At 43.1% G+C, this 26,790-nt stretch overlaps 1 protein-coding gene across 3 annotated transcripts in view; it reads left to right on the top strand.

The window, feature by feature from the left end:
- The window catches only part of JAK1 (Janus kinase 1), a 71,523-nt gene that overhangs the window by 15,227 nt on the left and 29,506 nt on the right, over positions 1-26,790 (top strand). For all 3 annotated transcript variants that reach the window (XM_071436926.1, XM_071436925.1, XM_071436924.1), the window contains one exon: positions 26,179-26,255. In XM_071436926.1, coding sequence (XP_071293027.1) covers positions 26,250-26,255 — 6 coding nt within the window. In that variant the 5' untranslated portion in view covers positions 26,179-26,249. The remainder of the gene's footprint in view (positions 1-26,178; positions 26,256-26,790) is intronic.

Genomic DNA, 26,790 nt, shown 5'->3' with positions numbered 1-26,790 from the left:
AAATGCAAGAAAACTTCGGGATTTTTTTTTTTTTTTTTGTGATTCATTTATTTGGGAAGGCAGATAGAAATAACTCCAAGTCGTGTCAGTGTTTAAACTGAACTCCCATGATCCCAACTTTGCTTGGGGAAGATTCCTGCACTTTTATTCCCGAGCAGAGTGGATGTACTTGGGTGCTGCTTTATTCGGGTGCTGCAGCTCGCTATTAAGTTCAGTTTTGCCCTTATAAGGGGACTGGGAGGCATTTCCTCCTGGCACTTGTTTTTAAAACACACAGGAAATTGCACCTTGATCTGGGTCTGTGTTAGGTGATAGCAAGACAGGTGCTTGAAATGCGGGGCCAGCTCAGGCCGAGCTGCTCTGGCTGAGCCGACAAACCTGCCAGGCTTGAGATGTTCACGTTTGTCATCGCAGGCAGATGCTACAAATGTTTTTGTCAGTACATTGTTGGTGATTCAGTTGTTAAATATGTTACTGATCTAAGTGTCACAGTGTCTGCAAGCTGTCCCAAGGCCTGGTGGCACAGTGTGTCTCTGCCCTTTGGGAAAGGTGATGTGAAAAGCTTGGAAAAAGCCACGGGGAGTGGGTTTAAACTTAGAATATATTACAGAATATAAACACAAAACAGGAACGATTTTTAAGCTTGTGAATTCCTGGAGGGCAGTGCACTGCACAGTTAGTTCAGATTTAATTGCAAAGTGGCCTTTTTTTTGAGAGGTAGCTTCTGTAAATGTTGAGCTGTTTCTGTCTGTTCAATTATTTTAGTTTAAAAAAAATCAGGAATATTTAATGGAAAAACTTTGAAAAGCCAACATGTATCAGCTGCAAAGCAAAAAGCTGAAGTGCACCCGAACAGTCATTCAGGAGGTAAAATCAATATTCCCTTTAAACTCATTTTTCCCTCAGTCAAACAGAGTCTGCAATTTCAAGTTAGTTTTATTCTTTTGCCTGACCTCTTCGGGGCTGGAAGTAAGGCAGTGTTCTTCTAAGTGGTATAAATTCAAGAAGTTTAGATGGACATTTCTGTCGTGGTTTAGTCTTGCAAATAAAGACAGAAATCAGAGAAATCAGCTTCCCTTTTTTTGTGCGGCGTGGAAAAAAAATCTATTTTCACAGGTAGCATCCTGCCAGCTTCACCCTTTTCCCCTGCTCCCTGGATTTGGAGGTGAAACACCTTTTTCTTCAACTGAACTTTCCTTGGCACCTTCTGGTGCCCAATCTGGCTTGAGGAAGAGGCTCCAAATGAGGAAGGGAGCTCCAAAATCCAGCAGCCACATGGGTAATCCTTGTGTTGGGTGTCCATTGCAGCGACCTCTGATTCCTTACAGACGAAGGTGTTTGCATTGTTTGGAGAGGCCAAAGCTTTCACACATGAAAGCAAACCCTCAGGACTGCTTTTAGCGAGGTGTGAAAAGGGTTATTGGGAGGGTTTCTGACCCGGGAAGGAGCTTGAGAAGCCAGATGGTGGAGAGAACACCGAGTTGGGGCTCGGTTCCTGGTTTGTCTGGTGTCCAACAGCAATTAAAAACGATCAAGTGTTTTCTTCTGGGTGAAAAACTGGCAATATTCACGTTGTTCTCTTTCAGCCTGGCTAACAGTTTGCAATTCAGGCATTATTCCTGTAAGCACACTCAGAGTTGCTCCAGACCTTTGAAGCACTTAATATGCAATTAGATTTCAGGTATTGGTGATGGCAAACACTTGCTAAATTGATAGAAAATGGCTTTTACAGTTCAAGCACGTAATTCAGGCAGTTAATGCTGAGAGCCTGCCTATTTTTTATGGCCTGATGCAGCTTAGTTTTGCTGGCAGGGTGAGACAGACATGCTTCAGCCTCATCAAGAAGGAAAGTGGAGCTTTAAAAAATCGGCATTTTGGGCTTTTGGCAGCTCAGTTGCCACTTCCATCTCTTGCTGTAGCTTCTGTGCAGGACGTGAAGTGACAGACGAAGGGGGGTTTTCTCTCATTTGATTTCTTTAGCAGCACTTGGAGGCTCCCATCCAGGATTCATTTCACATAGATCCTTCCAAAAAACTAAACCAGTGCAGAAAACTGCTGGAAGAAGTTGCTGATGGTTTACTTGGGCAAAATGGCTGCAAGTTTCTCGTGACTGAAAGTGGAGAGGAGGAAGTATAATTTAGTGGTTTTAATGTCCTGGCCTGTTGCAGACAGGTGGATTTTTAAGGAACATGCCCTGACCATTTTCTTCACGCTGAAGGGTTTTATAAAACTGCCAACAGTTTTGCTGGCTGGAGTAATTATTGGTTGTTGTTTTTTTTTTTTTTTTTCTTTGAGCTAGTTATATAAATGTAACGTAAGTTGCATAACTGACAGAAAAATTGAGCTGCAGGAAACTGGGAGAGCAGCCTCGACATGGAAAAGTAAAGTCTGGAGCAGTTACTCTGCAAATCAATAATGCCTTTTGCACAGTGGGGGAGGTTTGAGAGCACTGATATTAACGTGGCTCTCTGCGTGTGATGTGATCATGATTACGCCTTGAAACTGCTGGCACATGAAATTATTCTGTTTAACTAAGTTTAGGTTTCCTTCTCCTCCCTCTGGGTTGTAAAAGGTAATTTAGGAAATAAAAGAAAATAAAATAAAAGAGCTGGAAGTTGAGGGAAAAGCAGAGGGTTTATGCATTATCCTGAACTGTGGAGAAAGGTAGTGGTGAAAGCCTGGTGGAAGAAAAAAAAAAAAGGAGGTTTTATATGAGGAGGAATCAAGCTGCAGAGTAAGGTGGAAATAAGCAGAGTAGGGAAACTGTGAAATTAAAATGGTTTGGTGTTGCTGTTGGTCCTGTTTGGATCTGGCTGCAGTTTTCTGGAAATAGCAAGAAGGAGCCTTTACAAGGGGATTGGCTTTGGGAAACTCAGCTGTCATAAATCCATTTATCTGGTGGCTTTGCTTTATGATAGATTTTACTGCTACTCCTTTGAAGCAGGTCTGCTGCATAAGGGAGGCTGTGCTAATGAAGGGAATTAATCCAGTGTTTAATGCAATATTCTCTGGATTTTGAAGCGTGTGGGATTTACTGTGAGTCAAGAGTTTGGCCCCAGTTCCCAAAAGCATAATTCTCATTGAACACAAAATCTGACAACTGCTCTTCCTCCTTCCGTGAGAAAACTCCTAAAGGGAATTTGCACATTGCTCCCATGTTTATAGATTGGATCTGAGAGGGGCTTTGGCTTATTGAAGCCCCAGAATATGAATATAGTTCAAACTTGTAGCAGTTTTGGACTCCAAGTGCTGTTTAGGTTGTTCCTTGAGTGTTTCCTGTCTCTTCCAGCTATTCCAAGACTGAATGGAATTTGTCTTGCTCATCAGGGGGCCCAGCTGGAGTTTAGCAGGATATTGAAATATTAAATTGTATTAGTGATACTCTTAATAATAACCTTTGAATGTGGTGCATATTCTCTCAAAGTGAGTTTGTTGGTCTTTCACTTCAGATCTTGGAGACCACTTCATTTTCCTGGCTGGGAGCTGGCACTGAGCTAATATTGACTGATACCATTTGGAACAGGGAAAAATTGTTGTTCAGCTTAGGAAATCTGGGAAAAACCCTTGACACCTTGTTTGTCAGGAAAAGGACAGATCTAAACCTTCCACTTTTTTTTTAGATAAGGAAAATGGAGCAGACAGTGCTCATTCCATGACTGGGACAGGAGGGAGGAGGGGACACACGATTTGTTTGTGCATGGACCCAGATTTTCAGGAAATCAATTTGGCAGAGGTGACTTTTATGTTCATTTTGAGCCACCAGCAGCACGGAGAGATACAATAAACAAAACAAGCCTTAAAACCCTTGGCACTTGGACAGTCTAAATGACTTCCTGGTGCTTGCCATCCATAAATACCTGGCTCTGCTCTCCTCTGGATTTCACTAAAGTGTGATAACAAATGCAAAGCGCGTTTTTATATTTGTGTGAGTTGTTCTGTTTGATTTTTATCTTTTCATGGAGATAAATTAGTTGTAAAGCATGGAGATAAATTAGTTGTAAAGCATCACATGTTTAAGGGAAAAAAAAAGTATTAAAGGTACCACCTTAAGTACTGCATTAGGCTCAGTCTTTTGTATTTAAATCTGTTTTGCATGGGTTGGTTTTTTTCTCCCCAGCATCTCAAACTCTCACCTCTTGCCTCAAGCTGGTGGCCTCCTGCACTGAAAAAAGGGGTGGCCACCCTCGGTGCTGAGGTTTTGAATTCAAAATCCAAGATCCAGCTGCAAGGTGGCATTTGCAGGTCACTTTGTGTGGTGTTTTCTTGTGCACTCAGTGTTTCATGTTTACTGAGGATGCACAAGAAATAACCTTTCACTTCCTGGACACTTCTGTATTTCACTTTTCCTCAAAGTACAGCAAAGCAGGCACCAATAATTTTGAAATTGCTGGGGCTGAGAGTTTAAAAGTTCATAAAGCACCAGAGGTCAGGGAGCCTGAGCTGTGTGTATCTCACCTTTGTGTCAGCCTGTGTTGTCACCTTCCACAGCTCTGTCACTCCGTGCTACAGGAATTACCCTCCCTCTGAAAAAAGAAAAAAAAAGGATTACAAATTCACTTTGCCTCTTTGCCCTTTCCTGCTCTTGATTTGTATTGCATTTATATTAAATTATATAGTTTTTCTTCTACCTTTCTTTCTCGTCCTTAATGCTGAAGGAAGAGAAAGGTGCATTTGACTTTAGTAATGAAGTAACAGCTGCAATTCCCAGACTCAGCCCTTGCTGCCTTCCAGTGTTCCTGGTGGCAAAGTCTCTTTGGGCTCTGCAGGTTGTAACGGGCACCAGGTGCTTCTGAAATGGAGTTTTAACCTTGGAACTTCTCTGTTAGAAACCTCAGGGCTTGGCTTAAATGTCTTTTATTTGACTTAGGTGTTGATTTGTAGGAGTCTCTTAATAACTGCAGGCCCTAAAGACAAGGGATAGTCCAGAGCTCATTTGGACTCTGGTCAGAGACAAGGGACCCGTGTGATCCCTGATTTTTGGTGGGATCATAGCAATTCCTTGCCAATTGTGCTCACTGTCCTGAGGGGAACTTTGGGGTTGTTTCTTGGTGATACAGAACAAACCCTGATGGATGCATCCCATGGAGATGCAAATCGCTGGCAGAGCTTTGTAGCTAGGAATTCTCCCCTGGAGACCTTTGTTTTACCAAGTGGAAAAAATCAACTTGCCTTGTTCTACGCCAGCATGTGTTGTGGGAGGAATTCATGGCCTTGAACAACTCTCTTGTAGTTGTGGGGTTGGTTAACAGAGGAGGGCCTGGGTTTGATTTGGATGTCAAATGAAAGGACAAGTAGGGATGGCTGGCTTAGAGCTGCATTTTAACCAAAGAACAGCTATCTTCTGCCAAGTTAAAAAAAACCAACACCCCTGTGGGTTTTACAGCGCTTTCAGCTTCCTGCACATGTGACTGACAGCTCAGCCAGGCTCCAGATATATGAGCAAGATACATCAGCAAACGGGCTTGGCTTAAAAAGGCACCGTTTAAATCCTGTTCAGGCCGTGCCAGCACAGCCTTCAACACCTCAAAGCTGAGGTGCTGATCAGATTAACTGGGCTCTGTGATCAGCTCTTCACCCGTGCTGGGGATTGACTGCGTGTTTACCTTGCACTTCAAGGCTGTGCTGCTGATGCCTCAGGTTTTGGCTTTTCTATTTTCCCATTCTGTGCTGCTTTAGTGTGTGGGGCTGGGCTCACATCAGGGGATGCTGAGCTCTGTGCACAGAGCAGGGAGACAAAACAATTCCTGCTCCAGCTGGGCACCAAGGACAAATGATCCAAATCTCAGCCCCAGAGCACAAACCCCGTGGGCTGGAGAGAGAAAAACAAGCAGGGTGGGACTGCAGGGGCTAAAGCTGGAATGGGACAATGAACTGCAAGGTGCAAATGGAGCAGAACTGATCCCAGGGACAGAGCCCGTGCCCGGCCGTGCATTTTGGGGCCATTTTGGTTCATCTTGGGTGCAGGCCTGGCTGGGCTCTGGTGCTGCCCAAGGTGGATCCATGGAGGAGATCCTTTGAATAAATCCCTGCTTTATTCTGGAGCTCTGCCCAGCCTGCACAAGGCATCAGCACCTCCACGTTTAATCACTTTTAGGAGTTTGCTCTTGAATTAAGTGAAAAAAAACCCCAACATTTTCCTTGGCTCATGGTGTGTGTGGAGACAGCAGAGCTGCTCTGAGGCATCCTTGCAGTTTCAGGAGGTTTCTCCTCAGTTCTGTGGAACTTGGGAAAATCCTGTGTGAGGAACAGCAAGCTGAGCTGAGGTGGAGCAGTTTAGCTCCATCAGGCACTGAATTGTTCACTGAATTGTCCTCCCCACACCTGCACCACAGCCTGGGCCTGCTACTGTGTCTGTGCCTCATTTAGCTTTCCTATAGAACCACCAACTCTCTCTCTAGACATTAATTTTATGTGATTTTAAATTCTATATTTTAATTATATGTTTTGAATATAAAATTGTCGCTGTCAAGGCGGTCACGACATAAAGCAGAGACCACAAGCAGTCTCAGTTGGCAACACTTTATTATTGAACATGGCTGATTTTTATGCACTTTCTAATTGTTTATGCTTCTTCTATCTTTACTATTGGCCACAAGAAATCAACATAATACTATTGGTGAGAAGTTATAGTGACTTAATTAACTTTCTAAAAATGCTTCATCCAGCTGCAAAGTTCTTCTATCTTTCTTCTCTCTGTCTCCTTGGTTACAGCCTTGGAGAGAGCTCCTTATCAGTTTCTTCTACTTCTCAGCTTCTTCTTGCTCTTTTAGCTAACAGGCCTGCTGTTAGCCCCTTCCACATAAAATATTTTATATATTTATATTTTTTATATTTTAAATCTGAATTTTATATTCATTTTAGATGAATTCATCTAAAATCAATATCAATTCATCTAAATTAATATAAAATTCACCTGAATTTCATATTTTATGTGATATTAATTTTACGTAAATATTAATTTTATGTGATCAAGACGGAACCTGCCAGCCTATAAATCTGTATCCTGCCTCACCTTTACTCTTGACATGACCCCTCCTTGATTTTATTTCATGCTTTGCTGAACAAACTCCTCAGGACTTGTTCAGGCTGCTGAATCCTTGTTACTCAGCAGCTTGATGAAGTTTAATTAGCAGTGAAATTGCTGTGCTTGTTTGTGTGCCCACTCTGCTGCTCCCTTTTGGCCCCTGGGCTCTGTAAAAGCTCAGCTTTGCACTCACAGTGCCTGTCACTGCAATTACTGCATAAAAACTGGACTCCTCCAAGTTTTGTGGCCAGTTCAGCCTTGGAAGTACAGCTGAGATGCAAACCACTCTTCCTGGTAGTTTTGCTGATATTGCAAAGGTTTTTGTTCAAAGCACAACTTTGTCCAGAGAGAAGATTTCCTGCCTGTTTCAGCTGAGCTTTTGGGAGCTCTTTAATGAGCAGCAGTTCTGCATTTAGGGCAGGCCAGCTGGCAGAAGTGCACAGCATCACTCTGAAGGTCCCATCCCTGCTCTGCTGCCTGGCACAATTCCTTTCTCACCAATAAACACTGATAACCACCACTGATAAAGCACTGACACCTTCACCAGGCTCTTTGTGCATCTGCTCACAGCCACAGCGATTTTAGAAATGTTTTAGGGGATGTTCTAATCGCTAAGTTATCCTTTAATTTAAAAAAGATCTCTTCAGTGTGGTTCAGAAGTTTTCTAAATTCGTGGAATTGAGCAGCTTTCCCAGGCTGTTTCAGGATATTTCTTTATTAAAACCTGCTGTTGCTCAGTTCCAGAGACAGGGAAAGTTGGGAGTGGGTAATTATCAGGGAAAACTGACATCATGATCCCAATCTTCTGAACAAATACACACTTCTGGTCCTGTAAAACTTCTCTGTGTCTGTACTCACTGGGAGGGCCCAGCCTGAAACAGAAATGTTTCATTTGTTAAGCCCCAGCCCAAGGCTTAAGGAGCAGCTCTGTGTGTTATATCTCTGTGGTAGTGGAGGTTAATATTTTAGGATTTGGTTTAGACTCCGACTCTTTAAGGATGGGGTTTAGGCCAGGAGTCTGCTCCATGAGCATCCCATTAGAAAATGGGCCAAAATTGGGTAATTCCCTTTTCCCCCTGTCAGTCTCAGCCTCATCCAGAGTCATGGTGAGCTAGAAAATGAGAATAGGAGGGAAAAGTTCCTTTTTGGGTGGCTCAGAATTGTGCTGTGGAGTTGGCTCTGGTTGGAGTTTTCCTGCTGAGCCTCACAGCATTTTCTGCTTCCAGCTCAGGTTTCTTTTCCTGCTTTGATTTGCATTTGGTCCTGATTGTTTCCTGGAGCTGGGACCTAAAAATATAAACCAGGGTGGGTTTTTATCTGTGAACATGAGTAATGGGGGGGTCAGAACTATTAATTATGCAATAGTGGTGTTATTTCCTCTTTCATTTTGTAGCTTGGTCTTGTTCTCAGTCAAAGGCTTGGTTTTAGGAAGAGAAAAATGGTGATGTGATCAGGATGTGCTTTTAATAAGAAAGAATGCCATCTTATGCTTAAGAAAAGAAATTCTTTGTACACCAGTCCTCTCTTTAAGAGGCTGGAACATCTTTCATGCAGCACTGTAGTAATAAAAAATTTTTAATACAATTGAGACCTCAGACATCCATTTTAAACTTAAAATTGGATTTATTGCCAGATTAAATGTGTGTGTTTCAGTCCTATTGATAACCAGCAAGGAATGGCTGTTGCTGGAATATCTGTAATTCTTCCCTTGCCCCATCTGTTTGTTACAGTAAACAGCAAAGAATTTGCAAGATTTTAAAACTGTGGCTTTGGCTTCTGTAATTCTCAATTAAGCTGCCATTGCTCCCAGCTGAAATGGCAGGGTGCCTTTTCCAGAGCTTTTATCAAAGGCATTTTACATTTGGGGAAAGTGCCCCTGGAATGAGATGGGTCCTTCCCAACCCAAACCATTCCATGGTTCCAGGCCAAGCATGTGATGAGGACTGGCAGAGAGCAGAGCTTAGAGCAGCCTGAACGAAGCCCTTTGCCCTGGTTTCACTGACTTCTGGTCACCATCCATTAGCTCTGGACTTCTTGAGACAAAAATAAGAAGTGGGATGGGATTTCTGGAGGGTTTGGCACTTAATAAATCCAGGCTTTGAATATAATGAAAATAAAAATGTACAGAGCAAGTGTTCTGAGTGGAATTAGTTTTCCTTGCTCTGATAGATGAGGAAATAGTGCCATGCAAATGTCTCTCTCTTGGGAATGGAATTCCCCTCATGCTATTTTGTAGAACAAGATTATGGGGTTTTTTCTTATACTACAGGTGAATTTGCCCCTGAGAATGTTTTCTGCATGTCTTGTTCCACTAAAATGTCAGATATTAATTGTACAGTGAGTACTGAAGGGGAACAAAAATAGACTGTGCACTGATGGATTTATTGAGTATTTTTCCTATAAGAATGAGGAAAATTACTCCTTTTTTTTCTATTTACATGGAAAGATGTGTCTGGATCCATTAGCTCTGGACTTCTTGAGACACAAATAAGAAGTGGGATGGTATTTCTGGAGGTTTAGCACTTAATAAATCCAGGCTTTGAATATCATGAAAATAAAAATGTACAGAGCAAGTGTTCTGAGTGGAATTAGTTTTCCTTGCTCTGATTGATGAGGAAATAGTGCCATGCAAATGTCTCTCTCTTGGGAATGGAATTCCCCTCATGCTATTTTGTAGAACAAGATTATGGGGTTTTTTTTCCTTTAAATACAGGTGAATTTGCCCCTGAGAATGTTTTCTGCATGTCTTGTTCCACTAAAATGTCAGATATTAATTGTACAGTGAGTACTGAAGTGGGATGAAAATAGACTGTGCACTGATGGATTTATTGAGTATTTTTCCTATAAGAATGAGGAAAATTAGTTCTTTTTTTTCTATTTACATGGAAAGATGTGTCTGGAGTTGTGTGCAGAGATGCAGCAGGCAGTTTTTAATTGCAAATAATCTTTTATATAAAGATAACTACTGTGTCTGCACAAAAGTCACATACATAAAAATAAACATTGGCTTTTTATTGCTGGTTAAATTAAATTTCTGTGCATTCCCACTTGAGAAATGAACCAATTTGACTTTGTGACATAAATACCAAGGCAGAAATGGTTGCAGCCACATGGCCAGGTTGTGACACCCAGGGCAATATTTTGATTTGAAATTCAGGTATTTGCCCTCTGGGAGGTGCATATGGAAATTCTCAGATTGCTTAAGAAAAGTGCTGGGGGGTTGACACATCCAAGTTACTGCAGAAATTACAGATATTCTATTCTAAACTTAATTTCTGTGAGTTTTGTCTTAGTTTTTGTCTTGTTAAGTCTGTGATTAACTTTTCAACACAGAGATCTGCTTCATGTCCCTAATATTTATTTAATGTGTACTAAAATATTCTCTTAGGTCTTTGAATTCTGAAGCTATTCAAGCATTTTGATTTTTTATTTTTTTTCCATGTGCTGATGCATTTTGAGCCAGCTTTCATGGGATAACAACGCTCTGGGAATTACAGTGGTTTTTTTGAACCTCCCAAAAACCCAGAGCTTTCTGTCAATTATGGAAATGCCTGATGTGAGGTTGCTCATTTTTGTAAGGGATGAACCAACAGCAAGAAGAAATTGAAGGTTTTGTTGTTCAGATTCCTTACATTTCAATTTCTGAGTTGTTTTTAAGGCCAGAAAAAGGAAGTTCTTTATGGAGAAGAGAATTTAGAGCTGAAAGTTTGGTGCACGCACAGGGCACCTTCTGCTTTTATTTCTCCAGGATTTTTATTCTTATAAATACTTTTCTCTATATATTTTTATTTTATTTTCTCCAGGATTCCACGTGCTTTGCAGGGGGATTTGCTTCCCACAGTGGAATTTGGAGGAAGTGCTGCCCACTGCAGTTAAATATTCATTGCCAGAATAGCTGCACTGTACTTGCAGCTTTGGGGCCAAGCAGGAAATGTCCAAATGCTTCACAAAAGTTCTTTTTTCCATAGATTTTGGGTTGGAAATCCCAGCTTTGGGATTGTGACTGTAAACCAGCCAGTTTCACCACAGTGGATAAGAAAGGGGAGAGAAGTGGTTTGTGATTTAAAGTTCCTCAGACTTGTCTCTCTCCTCTTTTTTTTTTTTTATTTCCCTTTTCCTCCATCTCTCCAAATTTCCTGGCTGTGGGATTCACAAGTTTCCCTTGGAACTCTTCTTTTCCAGCTGTGTTCACTCCTCTCTTTTCTCATTTGTAGGAATATTAAAAAAACAAAAAATCCGGAGGGGGTGTGAAGCTACACTCACAGCTCAGTTAAAATTAACCCCAAGTTTTTGCAGCAAATAATGAATTCTAAATTTACCCTTCCCCCTCCAAAAAAAGAAAAAAAAAAAATATTCAGAAAATTTCGTGTCTCATGGTGTGTGAGGCACAAAATGTTTTGTTAGTTCTGGTATCAAGTTCAAAAGGGGAAACACAAAACCCCAGTTCCTGTTTTTGTGACTTGACAGTTTGAGCTGGGACTTTGTTGCTGCTGGGTTTTCTTAGTTTGGACAAAGGCAAATGGCTTTTAATGGTTTATAAGTGAATTAGTCTGGGCTTAACATTTATCTATCCTCTCTTTTTTCTGAGTTAAGGTGACAGCTTCACCCAAATTAGTGATGTTCTGCTTTTTCTGGAAATAAAAAGAGCAGAAAATGCTATTTTTTAATGGCTGGTACAGCCTAATGGGGAAAAGAGATTAATAATTCATTCATAGGTACCTGATAGAGGAGTGCAAGTCTAATACTCAGCAGCTTCCAGAAGATGGGAAGATTTTTTCCTAAAGGTTTTAGGATTTTGCCTCTTGTATTTTTTTCCCTTGATGTCCAAAAAAGGTCACTCAACCTCAAAACAAACTTGTTTGATTTTGGCATGGAGGGGAAGATGCAATGAAATCTTGAGGTAAATTCTGAGGGGTTTATGTGAGGATTAATTCCATGATTACAGCATCACCTCTCTGCTTTGCTGCCCCTGCCCTCTCTTCTTCCCTTTGCCACTTCTTTATGATCTCTTTTAAGGCATGACTCATTTTATTTATTAAATTAAATTTAATTATTGGCTCAATATCACTGCAATTCTGGCAAAGACTTTGGTCCATACAGTTCTTAAGCACATAAATAATTCTGGAGACCTACTTGTGTACATAAAATACACAAGATCACATATTGCCACTTCTAGTGTCTGTATGTCACTGATAGCTGATTAGCTTAATTAATCTTGATTAAACTTTCTATCTGTCATGAAGATTTTAAAAGGCTTTTCTGTTCTCTGTTTTCATGGTAAATGTACAGTCAAAGTATAAAAATTACCAACTTGGCTGTGTGGAAATTCCCTGTATGTGACCATCAGTTCCTGTAAATAAGACAGAGAGGGGTTTTTCTGATTTTTGTGGGGTTCAAACAATAAAGGGCAGAGATCCTGCATTCAAAAAGTCTGTGATGACAGCTTTGGGATTTCTGGGCATGGTCTGGAGGGCAGCTCAGTGTTCTGGAGAGCAATTTAGTAATTTGGTGTTCTAGAGAGCAACTCAGGAATTCAGTGTTCTAGAGGGCAATTTAGTAATTCAGTGTTTTAGAGGGAACTCAGGAATTCAGTGTTTTAGGGCAACTCAGGAATTCAGTGTTTTAGGGCAACTCAGGAATTCAGTGTTTTAGAGGGAGCTCAGGAATTCAGTGTTTTAGAGAGCAACTCAGGAATTCAGTGTTTTAGGGTAACTCAGGAATTCAGTGTTCTAGAGGGCAACTCAGGAATTCAGTGTTTTGGAGGGCAACTCAGGAATTCAGTGTTTTAGAGAGCAACTCAGGAATTCAGTGTTTTAGAGGGCAACTCAGGAATTCAGTGTTCTAGAGAGCAACTCAGGAATTCAGTGTTTTAGAGGGAACTCAGGAATTCAGTGTTTTAGAGGGCAACTCAGGAATTCAGTGTTTTAGGGAGCAATTTAGTAATTCAGTGTTTTAGAGGCAACTCAGGAATTCAGTGTTTTAGAGGCAACTCAGGAATTCAGTGTTTTAGGGGCAACTCAGGAATTCAGTGTTTTGGAGGGCAATTTAGTAATTCAGTGTTTTAGAGAGCAACTCAGGAATTCAGTGTTTTAGAGAGCAACTCAGGAATTCAGTGTTTTAGGGCAACTCAGGAATTCAGTGTTTTAGAGGCAACTCAGGAATTCAGTGTTTTAGAGAGCAACTCAGGAATTCAGTGTTTTAGAGGGAACTCAGGAATTCAGTGTTTTAGAGGGAACTCAGGAATTCAGTGTTTTAGAGGGAACTCAGGAATTCAGTGTTTTAGAGGGAACTCAGGAATTCAGTGTTTTAGAGGGAACTCAGGAATTCAGTGTTTTAGAGGCAACTCAGGAATTCAGTGTTTTAGAGGGCAATTTAGTAATTCAGCATTTTAGAGGGCAACTCAGGAATTCAGTGTTCTAGAGGGCAACTCAGGAATTCAGTGTTCTAGAGGGCAACTCAGGAATTCAGTGTTTTAGAGGGAACTCAGGAATTCAGTGTTTTAGGGGCAACTCAGGAATTCAGTGTTTTGGAGGGCAATTTAGTAATTCAGTGTTTTAGAGGGCAACTCAGTAATTCAGTGTTTTAGAGAGCAACTCAGGAATTCAGTGTTTTGGAGAGCAACTCAGGAATTCAGTGTTTTAGGGTAACTTAGGAATTCAGTGTTTTGGAGAGCAACTCAGGAATTCAGTGTTTTAGAGGGAACTCAGGAATTCAGTGTTTTAGAGGGAACTCAGGAATTCAGTGTTTTAGAGGGCAATTTAGTAATTCAGTGTTTTAGAGGGCAACTCAGGAATTCAGTGTTTTAGGGTAACTTAGGAATTCAGTGTTTTAGAGGGAACTCAGGAATTCAGTGTTTTAGAGGGCAATTTAGTAATTCAGCATTTTAGAGGGCAACTCAGTAATTCAGTGTTTTGGAGAGCAACTCAGGAATTCAGTGTTTTGGAGAGCAACTCAGGAATTCAGTGTTTTGCAGGGCATCTCAGGAATTCAGTGTTCTAGAGGGCAACTCAGGAATTCAGTGTTCTAGAGGGCAACTCAGGAATTCAGTGTTTTGGAGGGCAATTTAGTAATTCAGTGTTTTGGAGGGCAACTCAGTAGTTCATGGTGGCTGCAGTTAAGGGGGACAGGGTCAGAAATTATTTTCTGAAGCCAAATGTTTGAGAGTTACCTGTTAAACTTCTGGAGATCGATTTTAGCATGCCAACCCCTAATTCAAGTCCTTTTTAATACTGGATTTCAGAAGCAGAAGCCCATGAATGATCTTTTCCAAAGTGATCTCTGAAGGCTGAAGGAAGGAGCAGCAAATCCTGGTGAATTTTTCGTGGTGTTTCCATGGCCCCTTCTGTCCTGGAGCTCCTCAGAGTGGCCAGTGGAGTCCAGGGTGTGGAGCAGGAGCTGCTGGAGCCAGACTGGGACAGAGATAGGGCAGGAGGGATTTGGGGTCAGCCTTGGGATGAGTCACCCCTGTCTGAGTCGCTGCTAAAAGCCATTGAGCAAGAGTGGCACAGCTTAGCTATTTTTAATATTTGCTTACTCACATTTACTGTACTAAGCTCTTTACAGGAAAGATAGTTAAGAGTTGTAGTAAGCTCTTAAAGCCACTTTCCATGGCAGCAGCTCCTTTAATTAATTAGGAGTGATGTCTTCAGTCCTGTTTTTTCTGAGCTTTTAAGGTCTGGGCATAATTCTCATGCTTGATGTTTCCAGAAGTGCTGCAGTGTGGTGCTCACAGGATTGCCTCTGGACCTACAGGGGTTAATTGGACTTTAACACCAGCAGGAGCAGCTTGGTGGTACCTAGAGGTGTTTATTGACCTCACCAGGTGGGATTTTGTCTCCAGAGGGCCATGGTTGAATATGTGAATAAAACATTGCGAGGTTTTAGCCATGATGGAATAAACAAGTCCCAGCTTTGCTGTTGCACAGCCCCGTTGGCAATGCCCACCATCCTTGGGGTGCTGCTGATGCCTTGTGCAGGCTGGGCAGAGCTCCAGAATAAAGCAGGGATTTATTCAAAGCATCTCCTCCATGGATCCACCTTGGGCAGCACCAGAGCCCAGCCAGGGCTGCACCCAAGATGAACCAAAATGGCCCCAAAATGCACGGCCGGGCACGGGCTCTGTCCCTGGGATCAGTTCTGCTCCATCTGCACCTTGCAGTTCATTGTCCCATCCCAGCTTTAGCCCCTGCAGTCCCACCCTGCTTGTTTTTCTCTCTCCAGCCCACGGGGTTTGTGCTCTTGGGCTGAGATTTGGATCATTTGTCCTTGGTGCCCAGCTGGAGCAGGAATTGTTTTGTCTCCCTGCTCTGTGCACGGAGCTCAGCATCCCCTGATGTGAGCCCAGCCCCACACACTAAAGCAGCACAGAATGGGAAAATAGAAAAGCCAAACCTGAGGCATCACCACGGCCAGGCTCTTGCACTGCCCAAGGTGTGAGGCCTTTTAATAAATCCCTATTTTATCCTTCAGCACTGCCCAGCCCCTGTTCCAGGCAGCCTCTCTGGGCATTGGTTGGATGGGGATGAACTGGGGCAGCTGGGATCACTCCTGTTATATCCCAATGCTTGTGTGGCCGAGATCCTGGGAGAGCAAAGCCCAGAGATGCCTCCAGCAGCAGGGAAATGCTCCTGCATCCAAAGCTGCTCGTGGGAGAGGGAGGCAGAGCTGCAGCTGGGCAATGTCTGCTGCTTTGGGCTTCTGCAGAGCTGGAATAAAATCATAGCTGGATTGAAAAATTACCTGGCCCTTAACTTTCCTATGGAACTGCTCTTGGCCAAAGCAAGAAATTGAGCTACCATCAGTTTTCATAATACTCAGACAGTGCTGGGAATGCAGATAGAGTTCACATTCCTCTCATAATTTTTGACTTTGAATTCTGAAATATAGAATATATGTTCAAAGTTGGGGGTTTTTTTTCAGTTTTTCTGCATGGTTTAAGACTCACAGGACAACGAATCTGGAGTTAGACCACCTGGGGTTACCAGGCAGCCACTGCAGAAATGGCACAAGCAAATGTTTTCTAAAAAGAGAGAAATGAGTGAATTGTAAATAAAAATGGGATGATTTAGCCCTTCCAGAAGTGTATAGAAGAGTTTGTTTGGATTGTTAACTTGGAACAGGTGTGAGGCTTTCTAGGGCAGGAAAGTTGTTGGTGCCAGGCTGGAATTGCTGTTGGGGTGAGATCTGTGCCAGGTGTGAAGTGTGGCAGAGTCTCTGATGGGTGTAAAGGCAAATTTGGGCATTCTGGGACCAAACCCTCAGTGTCAGGAGGAGTGTGCAAGCTGCAGGACAAGGTTTCAAATCCATAACAGCAGAGGAAAGAGGAGAGGAAAGGAAAAAGGGAAGGAAAGGAAAGGAAAAAGGGAAAGGAAAAAGGGAAAGGAAAAAGGGAAGGAAAAGGGAAGGGAAAGGAAAAAGGGAAGGGAAAGGAAAAAGGGAAGGGAAAGGAAAGGAAAAAGGGAAGGGAAAGGAAAAAGGGAAGGGAAAGGAAAAAGGGAAGGGAAAGGAAAAAGGGAAGGGAAAGGAAAAAGGGAAGGGAAAGGAAAAAGGGAAGGGAAAGGAAAAAGGGAAGGGAAAGGAAAAAGGGAAGGGAAAGGGAAAGGAAAAAGGGAAGGGAAAGGAAAAAGGGAAAGGAAAAAGGGAAAGGAAAGGAAAAAGGGAAGGGAAAGGAAAGGAAAAAGGGGTTCCACTGCTCATCATTGTACTCTGAAGCCACACATATCTCCCCACCTTTGAACTGCTGTTGACACAATTCTCAGGTGCAAACATGTAAAGTTGACTCCTATTAGGCAGTTAGGTAAAAACAGTGGGTGTGTTTGTGCAAGGGGTTGAATGAATGGAGGGTAAATATTTGGGTTGCTTGCCAGGGGGATGCTGGGCTGCAGCTCGTGGCTGGCAGGAGACTCACACCAGCCAACTCTGAATTGTGGCAGAGCACTCTCAGCTCAATTGGCAGTGAAAGTTCATGGCTGAAAACCATTGGGAGGACTTTGGGTGGTTGCAAAGAGAGCCTGTGATGATGTGGGGGGTGTCTGGAAGCACTGAGGTTTGTTTGGGGTGGTGCTGGAGGACAGGACTGGATTTACAGGTTCCTTCCTGCTGCTGGTGACAGAGCTGCTCTGCTCAAACACGGGATTGTCTTGGAGATAAAACTGATACCAGACAAACAACAGGGTGTTCCTCTGGCTGAGGCAGAAAGCAGCTGTTAGATAAGACTTCAACTGCAGCAGCTGGCAGCTGGCTGTTCATATTCTGCAGGAGAATCCTTAGAAAACCTTGGGAAAAGTGTCCTTAGTGTCTCAGAGGAGCCAGAGTTCTGCTTTTGGCCGCTGAAGGGAGAACAAGCATCCTGGCTTTTGGCAGGGCTCAAGTTGTTTACTGAGACAACTTTCTAAAGGCTTTGTTTGGCTCTCACTGATTGGCTTCTTCTGTTTCAAGTGTTTTCTTCCAGTTTCCTTGTGTTTGATTTTTGGAGAAGAAAAGAGCCTTCAGCTGGGAGAAATTAAAAGTGGTTTTTTCCCCAATCTTTGGTGCAGTTGGGATCAGAGAAAATCAATTTAAGGGGAGATCTGAACCACATCATTTCTTTGTCATCTTTCCAGGTGGTATTTAGGGCTTAGCTCCTCTTTTTGAAGGTGGCAATATGAGAATTCAGAGTAGGCAACACGAGGATTCATTAAAGCCTGAAAATACAAAAGTAATTGCAGGCAAACCAAAGCATGGCCTGGGGGAGGGTTCACTCACCCACATTTGAACCTGCAGTTTGAAGGGATGAGCTGAGATGCAGATGTAGGATCCCTTCTCAGCCCCAGGACTTGCAAACCTCATTTTGGCCCAGACAAATCCATTAACTGAACCTTCCCCTGACCAAGGGGGAAAAATGTCTTTACAGCCAGCCATGAGTACAGGTGTTCTCTGCTGATTAGTTTATCATAAAAAGAAATTGCTGTGTGTGTTTATGCCAACAGATGGGCAATAAATAACTGTATTTCCCACTTATATTAAAATCATGTCTCAGTGGCATTTGGTTTTTCCTTGGGTTGTCCATTTTTTAGCATGAAGTGCTTGAGCTGCTCACTCTGCACCCACTTTTCTAAACTGAAAACATTTTTTTCTATGTACACCAAGCCAGTGCAGCCCAATAACTCCACTTGGGAAGTTTTTGTGTTGGAAAAGTTGATATTGTCCACTTTCCATTGAGCCTGAGAAGATCTTGTGCACCTTTGTGACTAAATACAGATGGGGGCTACCAGCATTAGAGCAGGATTTTAACCTAATAAAAGAGGAGCACAGAGAGGGGTTTGGAAGAGGAAATTTCTCTTGATGTCAGTAGTAAATCCCAAGTTTATTATGGAATTTCATGGTTTTCAACTCTGTTATAGCAGGAATGTTTATTGGTTAGGGGATATTTTTGGTGGTTGGTGGTTTGCTCTTAACAGGTAAACAAAACTGGTGAAGTTCTGTTTGCTTTTGTTTGGGCCTCGTTTTAAATTGTGATCCCCTCAGAGTGAACTTTACAATATCTTCTCACCACATTTAAAAAAGAAAAAAAAAAACCAACCAAACAAAAAAATAAAAGGCAAACCATCAAAAAAGTCTTACCAAGGTGCAAAGCCACCACAGGAAGCACATGACTGCCAGATCTGGGGGTTCAGGGGCCCTGCCCTTCTCACAGGAGGTGTTGACCATGTTGTCAGAACCTCTTTAGGGCCTTTGGGAGGGACCTAAATGGCAGCAGGTGGGTGACATTTATTCTGAGATGCTGAGTGTAAAAGGTGCCACTGTTTCAGTTTGTTCTTCTGAGGGAAAGCTGGGGCTGGTCCTTGCCCTCAGGAATTCCTGCTCCAAGGGAGGAGCTGCGGTGCCCTCACAGCTTTGGGCAGCTCAGCTCCAGTGCAGGATGTGCTGTCCTGAAGGAATTTTGTTCCTCCTCTGTCCTAAAGGAATTTTGTTCCTCCTCTGTCCTAAAGGAATTTTGTTCCTCCTCTGTCCTGAAGGAATTTTCTTCTCTGCTCCAAAGGAATTTTGCTGCCGAGAGCCCTCCCCTGTTGCTCGTTCCTTCCCTGAGGCCAGGTGACCTCATGAGTGGTGGCAGGGGTGGCAATGGGATGATCTGTAAGGTCTCTCCAACCCCAAATCGGTGTTTGTGTGGTGGGGCTGTTGTAGGGGGTGAGAGCTGAGCAGTTAGTGCTGCCAGTGAAGAAGGGCTGGAGAGAACCGGGCCGAGAGTCTCCATTTCATGCTAAGACATGAAAGTGAAAAAGGTCAGGAAGAGCATCTGGAGCTGCTCTCCAGGAAGTGACCCTGCATGGTTTGTGAGCTGGGGTGGCCACGAGCCAGCAGGAGGGACCTGTGCAAGCTCCGTGGCCACCCAGTCCAGCCCCTTGGCATGTTTCACACGCTCAGAAAGCAAAGCCTCAGAGAAGCTCACCTGCTCGGGCTGGGGGGTTTGGAGGAGCTGCTTCCACCTCTGTTAGGGTGGGATGGGGCAGAGCTGGGCTGGCACTGATTTCCTGGGTAGGTCAGCAGCTCCTCTCATTGCTCCTCATTTGCAGAAAGGACACCTTGAGAATGTTTCTCACCAGTCTTGGCTTTGCTGGACCTCAGCTGGTTGCTCGTTCTGGTTTGTTTCTTACAAGATCTGAGGCACCATTGGAAATCTGGGTGCTGTTGTAATAAATCTGTAATAAAATCTGTTGTAATAAATCTTTCTTTTTCCTTAAAAACTGGTGAAATGTGGATTCCCTTGTTGAGGAGTACCTGTGGGTCATGGAGGTTGTTTTGCAGCAGTGGGGTACAAACAGTTCCTTTGGGGTTGTGGGAAATGGACTTGTAAAGAATTTCTAAAATTTAACAGAAAGTTGATACAGTTTTGGACATTTGTATATAAAAACTGAGAGTTTTACATCTCTTGTGTCTCACTATCCCTCGAGACTGATAATGGAATAAAATCTTGTAAAACTCCTCTCAGTTACCCCATCTCTGTAAAAACTAAGAAAAGCAACATGGAATTGTCTAAGGAATTACCCAGTGGAGCCGGTGCCAGCATGGCACAGCTGGGACCTGGGGACCATCCCTTCTCCACCTGCACACCTGTGGAATAAATGAATTCTGTTCAATGAATAAGGTGAGGTGGGATGGACTCTGGCTTATTAAAACCTGGCTTTTAGGAGAACTTGGAGCTCTGAGAGCCTGGTGGTGCATAACGAGTCCCCAGAGGTTTCTTCATCCATCATTTCAGCTTGCTGGGATCTCTGTGATCTTAAGGCTCAGGAGAACAGCATAAAGTGACCCCTCTGGCTCCTGCCTGGTTAAAGAGGGGAGGAATTCTCCAGTTACAGACCTTCATGTGGAAGGTGTGAACAATGAAACTGCTTCACCTCCATCCTGGTGGCTTTTGCTGCTTAGGAAAGCTGCTCCAGCCTGCCCTGGCCATGTCCTCTCACAGTTAGTTCACAGAATTCACAGAATGACTGGGTTGGAAGAGCCCTTCAAGATCATCGAGTCCTGCCCAGCCCCAGCACCCCAACTCAGCCCTGGCACCCAGTGCCACATCCAGGCTTTGTTAAACACACCCAGGGATGGGGACCCCACCACCTCCCCGGGCAGCCATTCCAGAACTTTATCACCTTTCTGGAAAAAGCTTTTTCCTGCTATCCAGCCTGTATTTCCTTGGTGCAGCTCGAGGCTGTGTGCTCTGGCTGTGTCAGTGCTGCTGGAGAAGGAGCCCAGCCCCAGCTGAGCCCAGGCCCCTTTCAGGAGCTGTGCAGTGATGGGGGCAGCCCTGAGTCTCCTTTTCTCCAGGCTGAGCACCCCCAGCTCCCTCAGGGATTCCTCACAGGGTTTGTGTTCCCAGCCCCTCTCCAGCCTCATTGTCCCCTCTGGATGAGCTCCAGTGCCTCAACATCCAGCTGTGTGATGATGTTGGCCTGCTCTGCTCTCCCAGTCAGCACAGACATGGCTCCTGTTGGGCTGGGGTTTCTTCCATTCCCCATTCTTTTCCATTCTTCCCATTCCATGGATCTGTACCCTGACTGCAGCGTGTTCTCCTCTCTTGGAGAAGGCAGAGCCATTCCCTGGATGCAGCTCTTGCTGAGCGTGTGCTGCTCTGGAGCTACTGCAGTGTCTGAGCAGGGCTGGTGTGTGTGAGCAGGGCTGGTGTGTGTGACCCTCCCTGCAGTGTGTGTGACCCTCCCTGGTGTGTGTGACCCTCCCTGGTGTGTGTGAGCAGGGCTGGTGTGTGTGAGCAGGGCTGGTGTGTGTGACCCTCCCTGGTGTGTGTGACCCTCCCTGCAGTGTGTGAGCAGGGCTGGTGTGTGTGACCCTCCCTGGTGTGTGTGACCCTCCCTGGTGTGTGTGAGCAGGGCTGGTGTGTGTGACCCTCCCTGGTGTGTGTGACCCTCCCTGCAGTGTGTGAGCAGGGCTGGTGTGCTGAGCCCTCCTCTCTGTGTGTGAGCAGGGCTGGTGTGTGTGACCCTCCCTGGTGTGTGTGACCCTCCCTGGTGTGTGTGAGCAGGGCTGGTGTGTGTGACCCTCCCTGGTGTGTGTGACCCTCCCTGCAGTGTGTGAGCAGGGCGGGTGTGTGTGACCCTCCCTGGTGTGTGTGACCCTCGCTGCAGTGTGTGAGCAGGGCTGGTGTGCTGAGCCCTCCTCTCTGTGTGTGAGCAGAGCTGCTGTGCGTGACGCTCCTCGCTCTCAGTGCCTCATTCCCATTAAATTCATCCCAGGGAAGTTTTAACTTTATCCGGAGCGCTGCCACATCCTGCTCCAGTGACCTGCTGGGGTCAGCCCTCAGGAAGAAGCCCTGCAGAACCCTTTGCACTTTCTCCTGTGAGAAGCCCCGGGGTGTTTGCCAGGCTGGTTTCCCTGGAAGCTTTTGCACGGGTCTGACTGAGGTGCCCCTCAGGAAAGGGCTGGAATCAGCGGGAAGAGGCCGCGCTTCCCGGAGCTCTGCTCTGCTCTGCTGGGAAGGGACCGTGGCTCTTCTCCAGAGAATTCCCATCCCATCTTCAGCCCCAAGCTGCCTGGGCACGGGGATCAGAGAGGAGAACATCAAGGAAGGAAAAGGATCATTAATGCCGTGTCCTAGGCAGGAATAAAAACAAATTGTCCGAGTAAATCGCTTTAACACTGGAATGCCCCTTCAGCCCCGTCAGCATCAGCCTGAGCAATAAAGCTGGTTTTACATAGTTGTGAGGAAAAACATATTAAAATTAAGTTAATTCTGTAATGAAAACTTAATTACAGAAAAATCAGGTTGCTGTTGGAAGGTTTCTGTGAAGGTTTCTTGAGGCTTTCTTTGCCTTCAAGGAAATTGATTCTGTTTTAGCAGGGAAGTGCTTGGGGTTGACTATACAAGGATAGAATAATTGGTTGTAAACCCCAAGAATTGGATCATTGATAGTTATTATACCAGAAATTGGGGATGAAAGAGAATTAGGCACACATTTTTAAGCTGTAAAAACGTAGTTGAAGATGCCTCTGCTCATTGCAGACAGGTTGTGACCTTTAAAGATCACTTCCAACCCAACCAACCATGAAAAATTGGTGATTATAGCAGCCCAGTCTGTATCCAAAGGAATCCAGGCTGGAAAGAGCAGGTAATACAGAAAAAAATAGGACTTGATGCTTGTGTGCTCCTGCATCTGTCCCAGGCATTGCAGGCAGAACAATAAAGGTGGGAAATGAGCACCCAGCTCTCTGAGAGGGCTGAGAAACCTCTTCCCACATGGGTGACATGTTGTGAAGTTCAGAGAAGTGGCTGAAAATGCCTTGGAAAGGCACAGGAAAGGAGCAGGGTCAGTCCTCAGGGTGCAGCAGGGCATGGCTGGGTTTGGGCAGCACTCAGAACACACCAGGAGTTGCCCTCCTGTGCTTTTCAGAGCTGGAGAGCTGAAAATGGAAATATTTAATAGCTGTTAATCAGAGTGTGATGCTAATGAAGCTGGCTGGTTTTCAGTTCTTGAGGACTCTGCTGCACATGGACCACTCCTGGTGAAAATTTCCATTCTGTGCCCTCCTGGCCCTGTTTTAAAACACAATTTTACAGTGTGGGTCAGTCATAGCACAGCATGGATTGCGTAGAAAAACCCAAGGGGAATTGTTAATTCTGCTTTGGGGTAAACAGCCTGGGATGAGATCACTCTGAATCAAAGCATAGAATAAACACAGTAATAAATAATTCAAACAAATAAAATGTACATTTGCTGAGAGAATCCTGTGGAAAACAAATGGCATGTGCTCATATATCCAAATTTTCAGTCTCTAAGATGTTAGGAAATGTGAAACTAGATTGGCTGAGATGGCAAAAAAGAGGAAGAACTTGCAAATGATGCCTCAAAGTGAGTTTTGGTTTGGTCACATTTTAGCTGGGATTTTCCTGTATTTGTATTTTAGGGACTTTTGCCCCTGCAATGGACCTTCCATCTTTGCATTTGGCTTCCAGGATCCTGGGTTATGGTGAAGTGTGGGCTTGGTGGAGCAGCATCCTTCTGGCTCAAGGAAGATTTGCAGAGTTTCAAAAATATTTAATTTCTGCATCTGCCTTTTCTTAGTCTAAAGGTGTTGTTTAACAGATACTGTTGTACATCTGGTTTTTTTCCTCAAAAATGCTGGAGCTGCTGGGTTTCAAATGTAGCAAATCATAGCCAAAACCTCGAGTTTTTACCAAATATTATTCTCTCCCAAATGTCCTGATATTAATGGCCAAACTGATTAACAGCCCACCTTTAGACTTCCCTCCCCCTATTTCATAATTCTTTGTGATATCAGAGGTTTCTGAGGGCTCTGTCTGTGTGTGAGGAAAAGAATTCCTCACCTGGCTTCCCTTGGCCAGCCATGGGTGGGTCAGGATTTTAAATAAGCAGGAAAAGCCTTTGCTGGGGGAGTGGGAGCTCAAGAAAAGCCATCCTGCATTCCCAAAAATATATTTTGGAGGGTACATCAGAAAGAGCTGCTTCCACTGGGAGAAACAGAAATGAAGTGAAATTAAAATATGCCTGAAAAAAAGCAAATGCAGCAGGGACTGAGCACATCCCTTGGGGTAGAAAAGAGACAAAAAACTACAAAAATAACAATTTGTGGGGCTCTGAGACAGTGGCAAAGGATAGAAATCACTTTTCAGAGAGGAAGCATTTGACTGTGTAGGTGTGGAGAAGGATGCTCAGACAGAGCAGGAATTTGTCTGGCTCTAAGGAGCCTTTTTGGAAGGTGAAAATGCATTTTTGAAAGGTGAATCCCTGACAATGAGCAGGGAACGTCTGGGAAAGCCACTAGGAAATAATAAATCATGGGTTGGATGGTGGTTTGTTTGGTTCAAACCCAGAAGGTTTGGTAAATGAAGCAGCACTTTAAGGTTTTAGCATTCTGGGAATTGCTGTGACTAAAACCAAGAGTAGGAGCTTTTAACCAAAGCAAAGCTGCTCTGTTGAAAAACAAGAAGTTTGATTTATGAATCTGTAAAAGGCAGTGGTTTTAAATTCCCCCTCACATTTTAAAACATCTGGACAATCTTTTTAACATTAGGCCCACACAGACATTAAAATCTATTGAGCTTCAGTTCTATGTAATTTAAAAGGGAGTTTTAATGAGATTCTAGTTAATGTATTTCACCTTTTTCATTTCAATTTTATGGTGCTGTGTGGAAATAATATTAATATAAAAATTATTTATAAATATTATTTATTTTATAAATAATATATTGATTCATATTAATATATTTCACCTTTTTCATTTCAATTGTATGGTGCTGTGCAGAAATAATATTAATAGTAAATTATTTATAAATATTCTTTATTATATAAAGAATATTAATATAATATTAATTCCTATTAATAATATTATTATATTTCACCTTTTAATCTCAATTTTATAGTGCTGTGTAGAAATAATATTAATATAAAATTATTTTTAGATCTTATTTATTATATAAAGAATATTAATATAATATTAATTCCTATTAATAATATTAATATATTTTAACTTTTGCATTTCAATTTTATGGTGCTGTGTAGAAATAATATTAATATAAAATTATTTTTAGATCTTATTTATTATATAAAGAATATTAATCTAATATTAATTCCTATTAATAATATTAATAGATTTCAACTTTTGCATTTCAATTTTATGGTGCTGTGCAGAAATAATTCCTGGCTTGTGTGCATATTGCACTCTCAATTTCTTGTTCCCCATATTATTGCCAAAGGAATGTGTCTGGAACCTCAAATTCAGCATTCAAGTGGCAGAGATGGCAGAAGAATGCAATTTAATTGAGAATGTGAGCCAGGCTCTTCAGTATTTTTATTTTTTTATTCTGGGATGGGATCAGGTTTGCTGGGCTCTTCCCAAGCACCAGGGAAGTTGTGTGGCTCTGTCTGACTTCTCCCAGACTGAGCCTCAGGCTTTTAAAGCAATATTTGCTGAAGTCTGCTAGGTCAGATTAACTCACCCTGCTGAAGCAAAAATAATCAACACACATTTATTTGGAACACATTTTGGCAGGGATGGGGTGGAGGGATGGAGGCTGGAAGAGGAGGAATCTTCAGCCTCAGATGAGTGATGGGTGAGGGTTCCCAAAGCAGCAGCACTGTCAGGTTTACTTTGGACACATTTGAAATGATAATCTGGGAGGGCAAGGAAAAACAGAGAGCAGGAGAGAATTGGGATTAATATCTGGTGAAATTGGAATTAATATCTAATGAAAAATGTGAGGAATGAAGGCATGGAGGAGGTGAAGCACAGAGGAAAATGTCCCTGTGGTGTCACAGCTGAGGCTTGTGAGGAGAACAATTCCAGACTGCAAACAGGGGGAAATCCAGGGAATAACCAAGGTTCTCCTGCTTATTTGGTTGCATCTCAGGCCGTGCCCCAAAGAGTCAGAAGGGATCAGTGGATGTGCCCAAACTCCTGGGTGGTTCCTGGGGCTGGCTTGGCTGAGGCCAGATCCAGGTCTCAGTAGTTATATTATTATTATTATTATTATTATTATTATTATTATTATTATTATTATTATTATTATTATTATTATTATTATTATTATTATTATCCGTTCCCTAGGATTGCAGGTGGAATTTTATTAGCCTGACCATTTCATTTGTGCCTCCAGCTGTACAAAGCCATTCCTGGTAATGTTTATTTTTCCCTTTTTTTTTCAGTCAGAGAGAAGCTTCTCCTGGGGAGAGTGAAGACCCATTTCAGTTGTGTAGAGGATCCCACAGGCACATAAATGCAGGTGTGTTGGCTTTGGGGGTTCATTTTTAATTGGTTTTTTGGTGGGAGGATTAATTTCATAAACTATAAAGTTGGTGGTTTGGGCTTTCTAAAGCTTAGAAAAACATGGAACAAAGAACCCAAATAACTCAAATAACTTTCTGCTCTTTCTATTTAAGCACTGGGTGTAAAATGCAATTTTCTTTTGAGTCAGAGCTAACCTGTTGTGCATCCTTGGCAATCTAAAAGCTCTTGCATTAAATGTACTCGGTGCTACTCTTTCCTCCTGGAGAGACAGAGAAGTAGTAATGAAAAATAAATGCCAATAAATCTTATAAAATACACCATGACTCATAAACCATCAGCAGTTTCAAACACAAAGGGTGAGAGGGGAGAAAACAATGAGAAATCTTTTGCTGTTAAGGGGCTGCAAAAATAGAAGCTGACTTTTTAAAGAAGGAAACATCAAATGAGCTGTTTAAATCACTCAGGCTCAAGTGTTGTTTTCCAGCCAAGGAGGTGCTGAGGGATGTGAAAGTTATTTTTGCTTTGAGAAG

The sequence above is a fragment of the Agelaius tricolor genome, unplaced genomic scaffold (assembly GCF_023055355.1).
Source record: "Agelaius tricolor isolate 1412-34295 unplaced genomic scaffold, bAgeTri1.0.p SCAF_11, whole genome shotgun sequence".
NCBI lineage: Eukaryota > Metazoa > Chordata > Aves > Passeriformes > Icteridae > Agelaius > Agelaius tricolor.
The sequence above is the reverse complement of the archived record's forward strand: the minus strand, read 5'-3'. Positions and strand labels throughout refer to the sequence as shown.